This window comes from Meriones unguiculatus, chromosome 7 (genome assembly GCF_030254825.1).
Source record: "Meriones unguiculatus strain TT.TT164.6M chromosome 7, Bangor_MerUng_6.1, whole genome shotgun sequence".
In the NCBI taxonomy this organism is placed as follows: Eukaryota; Metazoa; Chordata; class Mammalia; order Rodentia; family Muridae; genus Meriones; species Meriones unguiculatus.
In genome coordinates this window covers 106671205-106689999 of record NC_083355.1, presented here as the reverse complement: position 1 = coordinate 106689999, position 18795 = coordinate 106671205, and the positions used below count along the sequence as shown (strand labels likewise).

The following is an 18795-nucleotide window of genomic DNA, read 5'->3' as shown; positions in this document are numbered from 1 at the left end:
CCTCGTTGGAACATCCTGCGTCAGTTCTAGAACTAGCAGTGGTGGTGTCTGAGGTCTGAGTAGGTTCAGGAGACCATTGCCCCCAGGGGCGAGACGTGCTCCATGCCAATTGACTAACTCCATGTTTTCCTCCAATTTTGAAAGTCATTTAAGGTTCTTAAATTATTTTTTCCCTTTTTTCTTAAATTTTTCATCAATTACACATTATTCATTCTGCATCCCCCCATAAGCCCCTCCCTCCTCCCCTCCCAATCCCACCCTCCCTCCTCCCTCTGCTTGCATGCCACTCCCCAAGTCCACTAATAGGGGAGGTTCTCCTCTCCTTTCTGATCTTAGTCTGTCAGTTCACATCAAAAGTGGCTGCATTGTCCTCTACTGTGGCCTGGTAAGGCTGCTCCCCCCCCAGAGGGAGGTGATCAAAGAGCAGGCCAATCAGATTATGTCAGAGGCAGTCCCTCTTCTCATTACTATGTAACCCAATTGGACTCTGAACTGCCCTGGGCTACATCTGTGCAGGGGTTCTAGGTTATCTCCATGAATAGTCCTTGGTTGGAGTATGAGTCTCTGGGAAGTTCCCTATGTTCAAATTTTCTTGTTCTGTTGCTCTACTTGTGGAGACCCTGTCCTCTCCAGCTCTTACTATTTCCCAGTTCTTACCTAAAATTCCGTTCACCTGCCCAACAGTTGCCCATCCGGCTCAGCATCTGCTGATAGTCTGTAGGGCAGAGGCTTTCAGAGGCCCTCTGTGGTAGGTTCCTAGGTTGTTTCCTGTTTTCTTCTTCTTCTGATGTCCATCCTCTTTGCCTTTCTGGATGGGGATTGGACGTTTTAGTTAGGGTCCTCTCTCTTGCTTAGTTTCTTTAGATGCACAGGTTTTAGTGGGTTTGTCCTATGTTGTATGTCTATATGAGTGAGTATATACCATGTGTGTCTTTTTGCTTCTGGGACAACTCACTCAGGATGATCCTTTCCAGATCCCACCATTTACCTGCAAATTTGATGATTTCCTTATTTTTCATTGCTGAGTAATATTCCATTGTGTAGATGTACCACAATTTCTGCATCCATTCTTCAGTTGAGGGGCATCTGGGTTGTTTCCAGCTTCTGGCTATTACAAATAAAGCTGCTACAAACATGGTTGAGCAAATGTCCTTTTTGTGTACTTGAGCCTCTTTTGGATATATGCCCAGTAGTGGTATGGCTGGATCTTGAGGAAGCGCTATTCCTAGTTGTCTGAGAAAGCGCCAGATTGATTTCCAGAGTGGTTGTACAAGTTTACATTCCCACCAGCAGTGGAGAAGGGTTCCCCTTTCTCCACAACCTCTCCAGCATGTGTTGTCACTTGAGTTTTTGATCTTGGCCATTCTGATGGGTGTAAGGTGAAATCTCAGGGTTGTTTTGATTTGCATTTCCCTAATGGCTAGTGAGGTTGAGCATTTCTTTAAGTGCTTCTCTGCCATTCGGTATTCCTCTACAGAGAATTCTCTGTTTAGCTCTGTTCCCCATTTTTTAAGTGGATTACTTGGTTTGCTGCTTTTCAGCTTCTTTAGTTCTTTATATATACTGGATATGAGTCCTCTGTCAGATAAAGGGTTGGTGAAGATTCTTTCCCAATCTGTAGGTGGTCGCTTTGTTTTGATGACGATGTCCTTTGCTTTACAGAAGCTTTTCAGTTTCATGAGGTCCCATTTATTGGTTGTTGCTCTTAGAGCCTGTGCTGTTGGTGTTCTGTTCAGGAAGTTTTCCCCTGTGCCAATGAGTTCTAGGGTATTTCCCACTTTTTTTTCAAGCCGATTTAATGTGTCTGGTTTTATGTTGAGGTCTTTGATCCACTTGGACTTCAGTTTTGTGCAGGGTGACAAGTATGGATCTATTTTCATTTTTCTACATGTAGACATCCAGTTAGACCAGCACCATTTGTTGAAGATGCTATCTTTTTTCCGTTGTATCTTTTTTTTATTTTTTAAATAAGATTTAAAATTTTTATTCTATGTGTATGGGTGTTTTGCCTGCTTGTATGTCAGCATCATATATGTGCCTAGGGCCCAAGGAGACTGGAAGAGAGGATGTTGGATTCCCTGGAAGTGGAGTTACAGACAGTGGTGAGCTGCCCCGTGGGAACAAGACCCAAGTCCCTGGAAGAGCAGCCAGTACCCTTAACTGCTGAGCCATCCATCCCTCCCACCCCACTCAGGATCCTTACACTCCAGACACCCAGTGCAGCCACCTGAGCCTGAAAGCCAGATATAAGACCCCTTGACTGTCCTTGTTCGCTGAGAGGTTTTTGCTCCTCACTGTGGGAGGTCTGCCCCCAGGAGCTCATGGCAGATGGAGTTGGGCTCCCAGAATCATCTTCTCTCTGAGCTCCTCCACTTGATCTTCCCATTGCCTGGAGCTCTCATTCTGCATCTCTACCTACAGCGCACCCCTGTCCTGTTCAGTCTTTACTTCATCTGGAGCCGTGGTACCCGTGACCCAGGTGTATTTACTCTCAGCCCCCTCCTTTACCACGACGTCCTCCCAAGCCCTGAGCTTTCAGAGGGATCTGTGGATACAGTGGGGCTTTTTTCCCGTTCTTTTGAGACATTGTCTAACTTTATGGTACTGATTGGTATGGAACTCACTGTGTAGACCTGACTGGCCTCAAACTCACAGAAGTACGCCTACGTCTGTTCACTGAGTGCTGGGATTAAAGGAGTGAATCTTGTGTTGTCAGGAAGCTGGTGACCTAACTCTGGTACCACCTGTCTAAATTTAGGACTAAATGAGATAACGCAGCATCTGCCCAGTTACTGGCTCATTAGGCCCTCTGATGTGTGATTGTTCAAAAATAGTGCCCTTTGCACTGGAGATGGGCGGTGTGCATGGAGGTCCTGTGGCCTCTGTTCACCCTAGACCAAACTTCCTTGTACCAGCTCTGATCAGCCAGCACTTGGTAGGCGTCTCCCAGGGATTAGCACTTGAGACCTGACACAGAGAAGTCACATCCAGTAGAGGAGTTAGGAAGGCTTGGGTCAGAGGCAGGCAAGGGAGGTGGGTGTCACAGGATATAGCAGTTGTATCAAGTGATGGGCAGCCATGGTATGGCTGTTTGTAGAGCCACCACGAACCCTCGCTCAGTCCCCAATCGGGATGGCAGCCCTAAAGTCGATAACATCTGTTGAGATTGCACTTCCTGGCAAGAAATGAACTGTGAAACTGGTTTCTTTACCTTCCCCCTTCCTACCCTGCTAGAGAGTGCATTCTTGGTGACGGAGGTTTCTTGTTGACTAGGGGAAGTGCCCTCTCTTGCTACAGACTCCTGTCTACGGAAAGTGGCTGATTTGAAGGGATTTACCCACAGGGTGAGGGAGAATGAAGGGGCTGTTGGAGGGTGAACACATCACCCTGCTCATTTATCTGCTCTTCTTTTTTGCCGCCTTTGTCATTCATACACCCTGGCCCAAGCTAAGTCTAGTAGGCATCACTCACCCACTGCTGTACGCTCCCCCACCTAGCCCAGACAAGGACCCTCTGTTCTTAGTGGGTGTTCTCACTAGCCCTGATCACTCAAAACTACCCCCATGGGTCCAGGCAGGTGTGTGCACTTGAGTGTGTGCGTTCGTGCTTCCTTTTCAGCTGCAGAAAGGAGAGAGGAGAAAGTCCCAACAGATGACCCTGCTCAGCCCTCCTTCCCTTCTGTGCCTGGCCCGGAGGGATGGAGAGGGCTGTGAGGCATTTCTGTTTCTGAGGCTTATGGAGTGGAGTTGACCTCCCCTCCCCCATGCAAAGTAGCTGTGGTCTGTCTGTCTGCAAGGGCTCGGCTTTCCGGGGCTTTGACCTTGGATCTCCATTACAGCTGGGCTTTTCTAAGTCAGTGCAGGAGAAGGGAAACATCCATGGCCCCTAAGTATGTTAGGAGTGACACTCAGCAGAACCCAAGGGTACCAGGGTTGCTTTGGGCTCAGCTAGCATGGGCTGGGGAGCCAGATTGCATGGTGGGTATGGAGATTGGTGGCCCATCCGTTAGGAGGACACTTGCTTTTCCGGCGGGTGTTCTGAATTTTGCAGAGAGGCTCTTAAAACCACAAACAGGGCATTTCCTGTTGAGTCACTACCTGAGCTGTGGCATACACTGGGGCTCTGGAGGGAATGTATCACTTTAGCATTGGGGTTGGAGGGCAGGGCTTTGGTTGGGGTACCTCTGCGTCTCGTTTGATCTCTGTTACCACTTCCCCTCCCCTGCTACTCAGGTAGCCCACGTACATACCTACCTGCACGTCTTGATTGGTACCTGTTCCTTGTTCTTTGTCATGTCACTTCAAACCTCCCTCTTGGAGCCTGCTTTAACTCCTTTCTGTTACTGTAAGGATGCATCCAAGGCAGTGTGATTTATGAAGAGGTTTATTTAGCTCGTGGTTAGCGGGGCTGAGAGCCCAAGATCAGGCAGCTATTTTTGAGGCCTGATGGCAGGGGACTTCACAGAGGCAGGAGTGGATATAGAAGAGATCACATGAGGCAGGAAGCAAGTGAGATTTAGGGATCCCTTGAGAACTCCCTAATCACCTAATTCAGTCCTGTCTCTTAAGGCTCCCACAATCTGCTAAGATTGCCACACAAACTTTCTTTCCTGAGCCTTTGAGGATTGCACACCATATTCAGACTGAAGCAGGGTCCACCCTCCCAGCATGCCCTGCTGAGCAGCCAGCTGTCTTTGTTAGGGTGCTGGGCCTGCTGGAGGACCTGCCTCCTCCCAGCTGTGGGCTCTGAGAGCAGCCCACCGATACGCTCAGCTCAGGCTGTCCTCCCTGCTGCCCGAAGGTTTTATGGTGTTTGCTCCACAAACAGGTGCGCTGTGTGACACCCGGAAGGCACCACCTACGGCCCATTTTTGGCCTTTCCGCTAGTTTCCTCTGCTTTCTAGATGCTTGTCCCTGGGTGATGGGATGTGGGGGAATGGTAACCCCAAAGTATCGGTGGTTCTTGTCCCAGAGTACTCATTGTCCTGGTATGTGGAGTCGCAGACGGGTGCCACCCCCACCCCAGTTCTCACAGGTCCTGGCAGGCTGCATGACGTGGACCGCCATCTGCAGCTGGGCACATGCTGCTGCTCTTGCTCTTACCTGTACCCCAAGAATGAAGAAACCAAGGGTAGTGTGGTGGCACAAATAGTTGGGGAGATACCACGTGCTGAGATGTGCGAAGGCTCTGCCTCAGTCACTGAGCTTTGGTCAGTGGAGTGTTCAGGATAGAAGGTGCCTGCCAGAAAGAGAGCCTAGAGCCTCTCACGTGACCAGATGTCCCGAGAAATGCCTTGTTCTTAAGACAGCACTAAAGTGCTGAGCCACTACCACTGTGTACCCTGGATGGCGTGTGTCACCCCTTGTCTTAGCCCATCCTGTAGGCTGCATTGTCCCTGAGCAGGGGCCAGGCCCCCTCATTATAATAGTGTAGTCTCCAGGGAGCCTTCTCTTCTCCCTTGCTTTCCCACCAGGTCAGGTCCTGGCCTTTCCTGGAAGCCCAAAGAAACAAGTCTACGACCTGGCTGACACCAGTCGGGTCCCTCCTGGTTATAAGATTGGGCTCCTTGTATTAATTAGTCCTAGCTGCAGTTCTCCAAAGCTGTCCTGTAAGCTAACAATGGAAGTGTTGGTGGGTAGAGGACCAGACAGCCCCGAAGTGTCAGAGACAGCTTTATCATCTCAGCTGCTTATGTTCTTCCTTTTCCCAGGAGGCTGGTCATGGTGTGACTGGGGCCCCTGTTACACACTCCTGAGCGAGGGCCTCTGTGGTGAGATTCAAAGAGTCCTAAGGCAGAGTCCAGTGGGACCTGGTTCTAGACCCAAATTTTATTCTACTCTGAGTTTGTTTTCTGGCTCTATAGGAAGTCCATAAGGCTGTTCTGATTTGAAATATGAATTCTTGGAGCTGGAGAGATGCCTCAGCGGTTAAGAATGGGCACTGCTCTTGCAGACGACCTAAGTCCAGCTCTCAGCACCAACACTGGGTACCTACCAACTACATGTAACTTCAGCTCCAGGGGATCCAGCCCCTCCAGCTTCTACAGGCGCCACACAGGCACACACGCACATAACTAAAAACTGGGCTTTAAAAATGCAGTAAATGCTCCATATGTCTTGATGTTGATCATACTCTTTTTTCATGGATGCGACCTGTCGCCCCTGCACTTGTGGTTGCTGATGACATCACTAGAGAAGCTGACCCCAAAGCTGCCCTCTGGCCCCAAGCACCTTCACCCTGTCCTGCTTCCCGGGCATTAGACAGACAGCTGCCCAGAGAGCAGCCAGGAGCATCATGCAACCTTAAATGGGAGGGGTGGGCATTTTGGGGGGTTAGTTGAAATGTCCTCTGGGCCCATCCCACTTGAGTTCCGTGGGCCCTCCCTGATGAGTGTGTACTTGCTTGCTTGTCAGAGCAGGCCGTCCTCACCTCCCTACGTAGGAAGTTTCACTGTGTCCTGTTGTCTGTGTGTGTGTCTCGCCTCTCTGCCTCCTTCCATTCTGAAGGAACTGGACTCCCTTGAAGCTGGGGTCCTGTTCTGCTACAGGTGAAAATGGGCCCAGAAAGGGGCGTGGTTTGCCCTTCCTGGGGGTGCTGACTTCCCTGGGGGCTCCTCCCCGCAGTCTTCCTCTTCAGTCAGCTCAGAGGTATTTGTCTGTCTTTCTGTCCACAGGGAGCATGCAGGTGCTTGGTTCTGTTTCGTAGGAAGGTTTCTGTGACTTGCTAACCTCAGACAGGCCTTAAAATTGCCTTATCCTGGAACACAGCTTGGCCTAATTAGGGAAACCCGTGCTGCCATGCTTGTTGAGATCAGGCTGGTTTCAGGCCCCGGGGACCCTGTATTAATTGAAACGAGGCGGAACAGATGGATTGAGTCTATCAGCAGCCCTCCCTGGCAGCCTCTTCACACTGAAGCACTTCATTACCCACTGATTGTAGCAGGGCTCCCGCCCCAGTCGGCAGGGGCTGTGTAGGACTGGAGGCCCCTGGGCAGATGGAATTACAAGCTCCTAGTCCCCCAGGCCGTGCTTTGAGCAGGTGTCGTGGATAAATCACTGTTTTATGTTTCTTCACTGCAGTTAAATTAGAAAAGTGTGTTCCTGTCGGTAACAGTCCCCAAAAGCTCTCTGTGGCTCATGATTTTGGGGTCAAATCCCTATTGCCCTCCCAGGGGTGGCCATGTGGGAGGCATGCTGGCCTGGGCTGAAGTGGCAATCTGGAAATGTTAGAAGTCAGTAGTGATGGTATGAAGCAGGTGTCAGCTGAGGGGGAGTGCTGGGGTGGGCCACAGGGAGACTGTGTGGATGGGACAAGCCCGCTCAGCCTTGCTCCTCTCTCACCCTGCTTCCTCCTAGGGACCCTTGAGCAGCACCACACAGCAGGTCTCACAGGCTGTGTGCTGGTGATTCCTGTCCTGGACACCACATAGAAATGATGGGAGGAAAAAGGGGCAGGAACCTATCTACGGCTAGGTACTTCTGTTAAGAATTGTGAAGTGATAGGGTAGGGCGCGGGAGCCGTGTTTGGAGGCAGCTTTCACTTTGGACAGCGTTGTTGAAGTGTATTCTGTGAAACGTCTTAGCCAAATCCAGATGAGAGATTTTGAGATGTAGCATGAGTAAGAATGCAAACCGGTTGGCATGAGTGTCAGGCCACCAGGGCGCAAATGACCTGTGTTATACTTCTCCCTCTTCAGGGTCTTTATGGGGCTCTGTTTGTGCCACACTGGGTGGAGTGGTGCCCCACATTCTCTAGGGAAGTTTCTCTGTGGGGCCCACATGGCATTTGTAGACCAGTGAGTCCTTTCCTGAGGGCCGTCACCACTGTTGTTTGGGAGTAATCCTTTAGTTTGCTTCTAAGATGAACACATTTGGGACTTCACAGTTTAGAAAGTGCTGTGTGTTCTAAGCCAGCATCATAGATTCACTTCGGAATGTATCTTACATTTATATTCAGTATTCCATTTATAGACCTGTTCATGGAAAATTATAAAACATTCTGAACTATGTCTTTTTTTTTCCCTCCCACTTTGAAATAGTTCATCTTTTGCTAACAGCTACAAGCTGTGAATCTTAAGGAAAGAGAGATTGTGCCGGGTTTGAAGGCTTGGGGGACAACTCTGTAAAAGAAAGCATTTGGGTTTTCAGAGTTTGGTTTCTCATCAGTATGGGAGAGAGAGAAGACACCTACATAAAAGAGGCTTTGTAAGAAAGCCTTAATGCAAATCTTCAGGCATATTTTCTGATTTCGTTTTCCCAGCTGTCACTATTAGAGGCTTTTTGATGCCTGAGTGGGGAGCTGATTGACAAGTAAAATGTGGAAGTGCCATGGAAGTGGCAAATGAAGTATTGTGGGGGTGTTGAATGTGATCGTGGGCATCGGCGTCCTGGCTGCGGTTTGGGAGCTGAGTGCTGTGGCAGGTGTTGCAGGGCTGTGTACGGAAGAGCAGATTGTGCTCCCTTTAGTATGCTGCTCAGTGTAGCCAGGATCAGCTCGATGTTCTCAGCCTGGTCCCTGACCTGTCAGGCTCCTAAACATCCTCCACGGCCCCTGCCACTGGAAGCCGTTGACAGCACTCGTGCTATGCCGTGTCTGTCTGTCTTGCTGTTCTTAGCCACATCATGGTCTGCAGTGTGTGACCTGTGAGTGTCCAAGCTCAGACTAGACCTGAAGGGTGTGCAAGCAGCTCACAGACAGCTGTCATTCGTGTTCCTGCCTTTCAGCCTTGACTCTGACCGGGAGTGTGGGTAGATCAGCAGGAACATTCCTTATGGTTTTGCTTTGCTTAGCTTCTGTGGAAAGCTTCCGTTTTGCTGCATGGACCAGCCCCATCTCCTTGGCAACTGAGAGCATCGCTTTCCTTCTGCTGCCTGTGCAGGATGTTTAATCTTGGGGGTACCTCCCTTCTTGATTCAGAATTAACAGTTGCTGTGCCGCTTCTCACAACAATTCTTTACTTTTCCTCCCTCCCAGGCCCCGAAAAATTGTCAACCTGTAAAATTGAGTTTGAGGATGCTAGAGAAATGGCTCTGCCATTAAGGGCACTGGCTGTCTGCCAGGGGCCCCTTAAAATGAAATGATTCGTTTGTTTGTTTGGCTGGTTGGTTGGTTATGGAGACAGAGACTTACCATGTAGTCTCAGTTGGCCTGGAACTTGCCGTGTAGACTAGACTGGCCTCAGACTCACAGAGATCCATCTGCCTGCCTCTGCTCCTCTTTCCCCACCAGTGCTGGGATTAAAGGCATGGGCCACCAAGCCCAGGCTGAAATCATTGTTCTTGATGGAGCAATCCCAAATTAACCCTCTCTACACGTGCCTACAAAAGTAGTTTTATCCTGATCTCTTTTGCTCCTTTTGTTTCAAATTGATCCTCCTGCCTCAGTCTTTCAGATGTTGGGGTTATAGGTGTGCACCACCACACCTGGATTGCTCTTTAGTTTCTTGAGAAACGGCCTGACGATATATCCCAGGCAGGACTTGAATTTGTGGCGCTCTTTCTGTTCCCTGAGTTCTAGGGCTTTAGGCAAGTGCCACCAATGCCCGGCCTGGTGCTGCTCTCTTTCAGTAACTTACGTTTCTCCCACCTGTAGGAGAGAACACTTACTGTGTTCAAACAGATGGTGAAGACTGATGGGCCCGGCTGGATGTTTAGACTTTACAGTGAGTCTCCAACTTTGCTCTGTCAATGTCTAGTGTTCTTCTGGGATTCCCTACCCACAGGCCCCTGCCTGTTCTGGGAGCTCCCTAGAGTCTCCGCCTGCCCCATCCCTGGTTTCAGGACCCCTGTTCACCGAGATCTGGGGTTCTCCTAACCTAGCCAGCATCTGTTCTTCGTGAGGATTAAGGTGCTGTGGTCGTTTGTTGGCAGTGCATTTCGTCTGTGACGCCATTGGTGGTTGCCATTGTTTTCCTCTCCTAGCGCTGGAAATCAAACCCAGGCGCTCTGCATGTGCTCAGTCCTGGGAAAGGATGGATAATGGATTTTTTTTTTCTTCCACTGGGTCTGTCATGCCTGGTAATGAATGCCTCTCTCGGTATGTTTTCTGAATGAGATTCTGCACTTTTAAAGTTAGATTATTTTAAAGTGATGGAAGTATTGAGGAATCTTTAGAAAATGCAGGGAAAACTTTGTGTTCCTGATCACTGTAATATAGAACACTGTATTTGGCTCTCTCAAGGGTTTTTTTTTTCCCCCAACCTATTAAACACGTGAGGCAGGATCTCACTGTGTAGCTCGGTTAGCCTTCGATTCATGTCAGTCTTCTTGCCTCAGCCCTAAATACTGGGTTCATAGACCTAAGGTCCATGCCTGGTATGTTCTTAGAAGTCCTCCGGTGACTGCTGAAAACCACAGGCATTGAAACTGGCCACTTTGTGCCTCCTGATAGCCAGGATCAAAATCCAGGGAGGTTGTCATCTGCCTTGTTCATAGTGCCCTCGCAGGTGCTGCCCTGAGACATTGTGCCTCTTGAGAGGGTTCTGGCTGGTCCCCGTGGCCTTGAACAATTGATGAGATCCTTTATTTTGGATTTGAGGCCCAGATTAGGATGGCAGAGAGGGTATCTATTACAGTGCTCACTGCTTTCGTGCTTGGCTCTTCCTGGGGCTCAAGCTCTCTCTGCGGGTTGCAAACACACCCTCCACTGACCCAGATTTGTGGGATTGTTTCAGGCGGTTAACCGCCAGTGGGCCGTTTCAGGATTGGATTTAGTCCACTTTCATTTATGAAAAGGAAAATCTGGGGATTCCACAGCACCTCGTGTGAGGCTGCGACAGCAGATCTGAAGTGCAGTGGGGAGGGTACTGAAATCTTACCCACCCCGCCACACTGGGTAGTGGGGGAGGGGGTGCTCTCTGGAAGGATAATTTGTCAAGCCCAAGGCTTTGTCCAGGATTGTCCCTCATCCCCACATCAGGATGCAGCTGTGGTATTTTGGGGTGGTTGGGTCTGGGGGTCCGTGGGGAGTACAGCGCTGGGCCGCACTCCAGCACCAGCCAGCCCTGCTGCTCACAGCCAGCCAGGGTGGGACCAGGTGTCCCTAGCAGACTGTGTGGCTGCCGCTTCACAGTGGCTTTCTGTTCTGAGTGCCAGGCAGAAGGGGCTCTCGTCGGCACCCCGCTCACGTCCCCACTAGGCTGAGGGCCTGGCATGGAGGGAGGCTCCGTAGCTGCTGGAGCCTCAACACATTTACTGGACTTTTGTTGGGGTAGGTCAAAGGTGCAAGGGAACTCAGGGGCCACCAAGTGCCCGTTTGTGGGTGTCCTGTAGCTAGCTCTCCATGGTTGTCAGAGAAAAGACTGCTGCATCCGGGGATATGAATTACCGTTTTAGTCCACTTGAATGGAAAGAACAGGTATTCATTTAAGTGCGTTTGGAACAACCAAGGAATTGAAGTTGACTTGTTCTTCTGTAAATTTTATTAAATCTACATACAATTCAAGTTTTTCCAAATTGCATACAAATTGCAGAGTGATCTAAGTGTAAGGACACTCTGGATTTCAAAGATCCTTGAAAAAAAGAATCTAAAATGAATCCATTTTAATCTTGACATTTTAAAAATGATTACATTTAGGTTCACTGGGTTAAAAGTATTCACTTTTATTTACCTTTTTAAAGCGGCCTTCTGGAAAATTTGGAATTGCTATGTGTCTCAAGTTACACATTACTGGCAGTGGCTGCCCTTTGAGCCTGCTTTTGCTGGAAAGTAATGGATGGTTCTTCAGGGGAACTGGTTAATGGCCTTTGAGCTTTTCCCCCATTGACTTGGGTTTTAGGAGACTCCTGGTGTTTTAAGAGGAACATTTTAAAAGCCTGTTTATAAAGTATTGTTTCTTTCTTTATTTTTATTTATTTTTTTTTTAGCTCAGGCTAAGCCTGGAACTCACCACAGTCTTCATGCCTCACCCCATCAGTGCTGAAATTATAGGCATGCACCACCATGCCATAAAACATTTTTCTTCGTTGCATGAATAACACCTTTCTTGAGGGAAATTGGGAAGTACTGATTAACCGAAGCTAAGCCTCCTGTTTTGAAAGACAGTTTTCCTAACAGCACTTTCTAGTGATATTTTGCGTAGTGTTAGCACGAAGCTTCTCAGAGACTTGACAGATTGCCTTGAAAACAGTGTGGAAAACATTGCTTCCTGTACGGTGCTTGGCTTGACGGTTCAGAGACCTGGGCAAGGTGGCAGGAAAGCCACTGGGACTTGGAATGGCGTGCAGACAGATATCAAGGATGGTCCTGTTCTCCTAGGGTAGCCTCATGCTGCCCCGCCCCCGGGGAGGGCACTGCCTAATAGGATGGGCGTGATGGCCCAAGAACCCCATTTTCCAGTGTTGCCACCTGAGCTGCGTTTGAGATGATTGGCGAGGTGATGTGTGACAGTCCTGTCAGGTGGTTCTAAGATGGTTCTGAGGTGCTCAACTCTGGGACTCTGTCAGTGGGAAGCCTGCTAAACACAGCCACTGCTTCCTGTTCATGCAGCAGAGAAATTTGGGCCACACTGCAGCTCAGGAGAAACCTGCTGTGCCACCCACTCTTTTCCCTGCCTTCTATAAAACTGTATTTTTCTTTTTGTGTGTGTATGTGCGCACGCATCCACCCATATGTGCACATGGAGCCTTCTTTCAGAGGACTCTGTATGATGGTCAGGAGGCAACTGTCCCCAAGGCGACCTTCTCCAACTGGGCTGAGTAGCCATATGTTTTTTTCTTTTAGGAAGGTCACTTCCTGTAAAATAAAATAAAATCTCCTCCTTCAAGCCTTGCTTCAAAGCTTTATTCTATGCTCAGATCCTCAGTCCTCAGACTGTAAATGCTCCGTAGCATCACCATTGTTTATTCCCTATTTTGTTTTAACTGCATCAGCTATATGAACAAAAAAAAAAAAAAAAAAAAAAAAAAAAAAACCAATTTGGGGTAGCTTTTAAGGAGCAGCTCAGTTCTGGCATGTCATTTATCTTCTTCCCCCAAGTTTCTGCATATGCAGCCATCATTTTTATTTGATGAGCAGGACAGAATGATTACACTCTCTGCTGAATGACTCATCCCATCATCTAGGGCCTTCATGGTTGCCGTGTGGCAGCTGCACACTTCTCCGGTGACTTGATTGGCTGTTATTTACCTAACAGCTCTTTCCTCTTGTCTCCTGTTCTTAACGGTGTCTTTCTCTCTCTGTCTCTGTAGGAAGTTCTCCAGCAGCTGATCGTAATGAATTTACCCAATGTTTTGATGATTGGCAAAGACCCACTGTCTGGTGAGTGCAAGCGCCCTCCCCCTACCTCCTGTAGTGCCTGGGCAATGCCATCAGTTTGGACAGCTGTTAGCCACAGCTCTGGCTGCCAGCTTGGAGCCAGCACAGTGAAGCACGTGATGGTTTTGGTGAGATCTTAAAGAGTGGTTTATTGTCCTGAGGCTTTAGGCCAAGCATGCATTTCTTCCTTTAGAGCGTGAATCCCTCTCTGTCCTGAGATGTACATGCAGAGACAGAGAGGGCGTTTGCTTTGTCCCTTCAGAGGAGGTAGGTCTGATTTGGGGAGATGGAATTGTGATGGGCTCTGCAGGTTCTACTTCTCTGTAAACTTGGCATCCGACTCCATTGTGGCGGATGCATGCCTAGATTGGGAAATAAGCACCTTTTTGGGAGCCATCGTCTCTCCTTGGGGATCCTGCAGTGCCTGCGGATGTTCTATAGAGTGGCAAACCCTCCTACAGGAGTCACAGCGTCATACCCCTGCAGGTGATTCCCAGGTGGCTTGGAACGGTGCTGGGCGGGCCCCTTCTACATCGTCACACTGCAGCACAGTGTGCACCCCGGCTCCAGGGTCTCTTTGTGCTGGCTTCTCCTTGTTCATTCATTGTGTGGAACCCTGGGGTGGGTGAGGTGTTACAGCAAGCAAGGGAACCACACCTGCCAGGTGGGCTGAGGGCAGGGTCCTGATGAGACATAGCAGTTTTTACAGAAGGAGCCTCACTCTGTGGGCTGCTCCTTGGCCTTGACAGCCCAGGGTCTAGCTGTCCTTTCTCCTGACTGGGACAATACCTAAGCTGTTTTGAGACTGGAAGAAAAGCATACCAGTGACCAGCTCTTTTAAAAGAGCAGCCCAGCCTTGGGAGTGTCAGCAATGGCTTCCTGGTACAGTAGAAGTAGGCAGGACACTCTTTCTGGGCTCCAGCTGGCAATGAGTCCTTTTATTTTTATTTATTTATTTATTTATTTATTTATTATACTCCAAAAAAAGATTCGTCCTTGGCACTGGGCCTGTGAGCATTCATCACCATCACAATATGGTGTCCCTTCCACCACGTTGTTTGATGGCTCCTTCCTGCAAGGACCTTTCTCATTCCGTCCCATTGCATTAGCAACGGTAGCCTTTGGTTCTCCAAACCCCCACTCTGGTTTCATCTTCTGGCTCTCTAGGAAGAGCTGGAGAAGGCCACATGTGGACCATCCAACCACCTCTGAACTGCAGGGAAGGTTGGGGCCTTTGAGACTGGGGTGACACTGGGGAAGGGGGGTCACTTTGCCAAGAACTGTGTTGCCTTCTAGGTTGATGAGAGGCTGGTGTTAGTCGGGAGATGGGGGGAGGGGGGAAATTCCTTATAAGGTGGCTGTGCCAGCATGGGTTGCTGTCCTGTCTGCTTTGAGGGCAGCAGAGGAGCTGGAGAACAGAATGCTGGCTCCTGTGCCAGCCTTTGAACACATGTTAAAGTGTGGAAATGACTGTGCTTCTGGGGTGTGTCGGTGTCATTCCCGTTTATAGGTGAGGAATTTATTTGTGCACACACCCTTGTCACTAGGCTGATAAGCAGAGCAGCTGGATTGGCAGCTCAGGCTCTCTGGGGCCTGAGTTCCTGTCTGTATCACACACCCTGTGTTTGGCAGTTGCCAACATACAACCTTTTTGGACCGCATAGTTAAGTTATATCACGGTACTAAGAAAAATGTCAGTGGTGAATGACTGCACCAACACATCCTCCTTGCCCTGCCCAGCCACTCAGTCATCTGTGCTGCTCCCTCATCTTTCTGCTGCCCCCAGATCTGGAAGCCTCTTCTCTCTCTTCCCGTCTTCCTCACGCCCCTCCACCCCTACCACAGACAGGTTATCAGGAAAACAAGTTCTCGTTCCTGTGTGGCACCAAACCAGAATACCCACAGAAGTAGGTTCTTGTTAAGTTACAACTATTTGTTTGCTTGTTTGTTTGTTTGTTGGGGAGGGGGCACAGGTACATGTGCCGCGGCATGCCCGTGGTTGTCAGAGGACAACTTGCAGTAGCTGGGTTTCTCCTTTCACCATGTCGGTCCCCGGGACCAGACGTGGCTCATCAGGCATGGTAAGAAGTGCCTTTACCTGCTGAGCCATCTTGTCACCCCGATTTACAACCGAAACCCAGCTTTTTTTGCATGCTGTTGAATGTCCCTCCCCAACCCCAACCCCACCCCCAGTTTATGGCAGTGGCTTTTCCTAAAGTGTACAGAATTACGTGACCCTCAGCAAGTGAGCCGAGTGGTCCCAGGACCTCCCTGTGATACATAATCAACAGGCTCTGGTTCCAGTTCCTAAGAAGTGATGAGATGAGACAGCATTGAATATTACAGTGAAAAATGACACCCATGCCTAAGCCCAGCGGCCTACACAGGGCTGACTGACATGCTAGACAGTGGCCTCGGCAGGCTATCTTTGAGGGCTTCCCTATGATGCATGGATGGGTAAGTTTGACAGGGCTCTTGAGGGATTCTGAGAGCTAGGGAGGATGGCAGGAGACATCTGCCAGGAAGAAGATGCAAACACAAATCCCAGAGGCAGAGAGACATATTTATGGGATCGTGTTCTCAGTTTTTAAATTTTAAAAATAGATGTGTAAAGCATTTTGTGTTTCCTTTTAAACAAAGAACAGAATTGGCATTTTAAAAGAATTGTGTGGCTGCCCTGGGGTAGAGAGAATTGTTCTTGGTTGGTTTTTTTTGTTTTGTTTTGTTTTGTTTTCTCACTCGTCTGTCTCCTGCATCTAATGGGGGCACAGTTGAGCCATTTTTTGGCAGATGCCCACACCACATTGTTAATCATAGCATTCTGCTGTTTGAGGTTAGTTTTGTGTTGGCACATGCACCACAATGGAACAAGGTCTCTGATCCCGAAAGAGTGTGGAATCCACTGTGACACACCCTCCTGGCGCCACAGACTGCTCTCCTCTTGCTCACTACCCTCCTCTCTCAGGCACCCACAAGGGCAGCCCCTGTCAAGTCCTTGCTTGCTCATTGTACCTCCTCATTGAGGCTCTTCTGGCCTCCTTGTCCCTCAGCACCTCTGACCCAGTTATCCTGCCTTGATTTCCCTTCTCACCTAGCCCCTTTGAGTAGTCTTAGTGCCTAGATCAGGGCCTAGCATGAAATGTGTGTTCAGTGAACACAGCCACAACCTATGGGCTGAAAGCCTCCTCCCGTCTTCTTCCTGTCTCTCCATATGCTACCCCTTTTAAGCCCAGCTTCCTACAGCTGTTTAACCACTGACTTGGATACATAAAAAAGGTCATCCGGGTGATGTTTAATCCCTGCTTGGTAACAGCTGTGCCTTCCTTAGGCCAGAGATGGCCCACAGAGAGAGAGCTGTGCTAGCCTGCCAGCTACATATCCATCAAGCCCATTTATTTGGTTTGCTGGTGAGAGTGTCCTGCAGGAGGTTTGCGGAGACCAAGGGCTCACATCAGTGCTAACTGTAGAATGAGGTAGAGTGGTGTGTGTGACAACTTAGGGTGTCTCAGCAGCCAGGCCTGTCACTGTGCCACATTCAAAAAAAGACTATAATTGTCTGACAAGAAGCCAGAGTGTTAGCAAATTAATTTCTGGGATGCATCATAGAACGGTCTGGAAGAGAGCTTTGTTCTTTCTTCCAAGGCTTGTATCCAAGCTCGGTGGTGGTTTACAGGCTCATAAATTGCTGATCTCATCTGCATCAGCTAGAATGGAAAGGGAGGAGCCTTAAAAGTGTATAGGCCCTGTTTGGAGACACACAGCGCAGAGGTCTCTAGGTAAACATGCTTAAATCTATACAATCTGCAGATGGTTGTGTTTGTGGGTATTTGGCCATATAGGTCCCAAGCAACACTGGCTACCACCATTGCCCTGCTCATTCTAAATTCCAGTTTAGACTCCTGGGTTCTGTGGAGGGGTTGTGACCCCATATGTGTACTCTGCAGAGACCTCTCTGTGAATATAGCTGGAACTCTTGGGACCAGCTGTCAGTGTGTTGGCCATTCATTGGTCCCAAGTTCTTGCATGGCTGTTGGAGCTAGGTCTCCAGCAGCTGGCCAACAGCTGGCAAAGAATTTGGGGTGGTCTGTGCATAGCCTTCCTTCTTGGCCACGTGCAGGACCCTGCCAGTCCTGCTGCTCTGGTGGAGGAAACACAGGCCTGGATTCTGACCCTCCCAAGGAGACCCAAGTGCCCTTTCATCTTTTTTCATCTTGGCTTGTTGCCCCTTGGCTGGAGCCGTGCAGAAGGAGCTCAGCCCAAACCTGTCCCCAGCATTTGCTGTTCACATGCTCACTATTCTGGAACAAGGGACCATGGAGCCATAGAAAAGCCCCCAGTATGTACTGAGGCAGGGAGTTGATAGAGGAACGTCCATAATGATGGGTATGCCAGCATGCCAGTGTGCATCTGTGCGCAGAGGGGATAATTAATCCTAACCAGGAAAATGGGGAGTGGTGGTGTTTGGCTAGGGCTTTGATGCCCTCTTGGTAGAGAAGACAAGTTACGCTTGCTTTCTGTCACAGAACTAATACCTGAGATGATCACCTTATACAGGGAGTGGTCTGTTTTAGATCATGTCGTTGGGATGATGCAGCCTATTAATTCAGTTGCCTTGAAACAACTGAACTGCCCACCTTATGGCCAGAGAACAAAGGAGGAAATGACCAGGGTCATGGCATGCCTCAGTGACCCAAATTTTGACCTCCCCTTAGGCCTCATGTCTTAAATCTCTTTATTGTTCCACACTGGGACCAGCCCTTCAACACACAGGCCTTTGGGGGACATTCTCCATCTAGATTATAGAGCTGAAGAGGGGTATCAGAGGTGGGAGGAGCCCAGGGTTGGAGACATGCAGGAGCCAGGCCTGCTGGGAGGAAGGCTTAAAGGCAGCCATGCCTCCTTACCCTCTAAGGCAGCAACCTTAGTGGATGCCACGGAATCTTCCCTCACACAACCCACACAGAAAGCCCTGCACAGCCAGCTAGGGAACCATGCCTCCTGCAGGGGCCCAGGCTCTGCCTGTCATCAGTGGCTTTGCTGATACCTAGGTTGTTCCCCTGAGAACCGAAAAGGCCCTTTTTCTCCCCAGCTGGCTGCCTGTGGTCCTACTGTGAGGTGGCTGGGGTGGTGGGGCTGCTGAGCCATTCTTGTGTCCGCTCTCCAGCCTGGCTATGGTTTTATCTCATTTATCCAGGCCCTTATTTCTAACCCTGTTTGCTCATTTATTTACTGCATTAACTGTGTGTGTGTGTGTGTGTGTGTGTGTGTGTGTGTGTGTGTGTGTGTTTGTGTGTGTACCACAGTGTACATAAGGTCCAATGATGAGTTTTAGGAGTTGGTTTTCTCCTTCCATCAGGAGACCAGTGTGTGTGTGTGCCAGGGCCAGGGATCAAACTGAAGTTGTTAGGCTTGGTGACAGACACTTTCACCAACAAGAGTCTTGCTGCCCATGAATCAGAAAAAACTTTAGTTCTTTGAATGAGGAGGGAAATGTGTTAATGGTTAATCTTTGTTAACTTGATCAGGTTGGGACCCGCCTAG

At 49.3% G+C, this 18795-nt stretch overlaps 1 protein-coding gene across 4 annotated transcripts in view; it reads left to right on the top strand.

The window, feature by feature from the left end:
• Ccdc88c (coiled-coil domain containing 88C) overlaps window positions 1–18795 on the top strand; it is a 118885-nt gene that overhangs the window by 36545 nt on the left and 63545 nt on the right. For all 4 annotated transcript variants that reach the window (XM_021653219.2, XM_060388055.1, XM_021653218.2 and 1 more), the window contains exon 4: window positions 13188–13257. In XM_021653219.2, the coding sequence (XP_021508894.1) occupies window positions 13188–13257 (70 nt within the window). The remainder of the gene's footprint in view (window positions 1–13187; window positions 13258–18795) is intronic.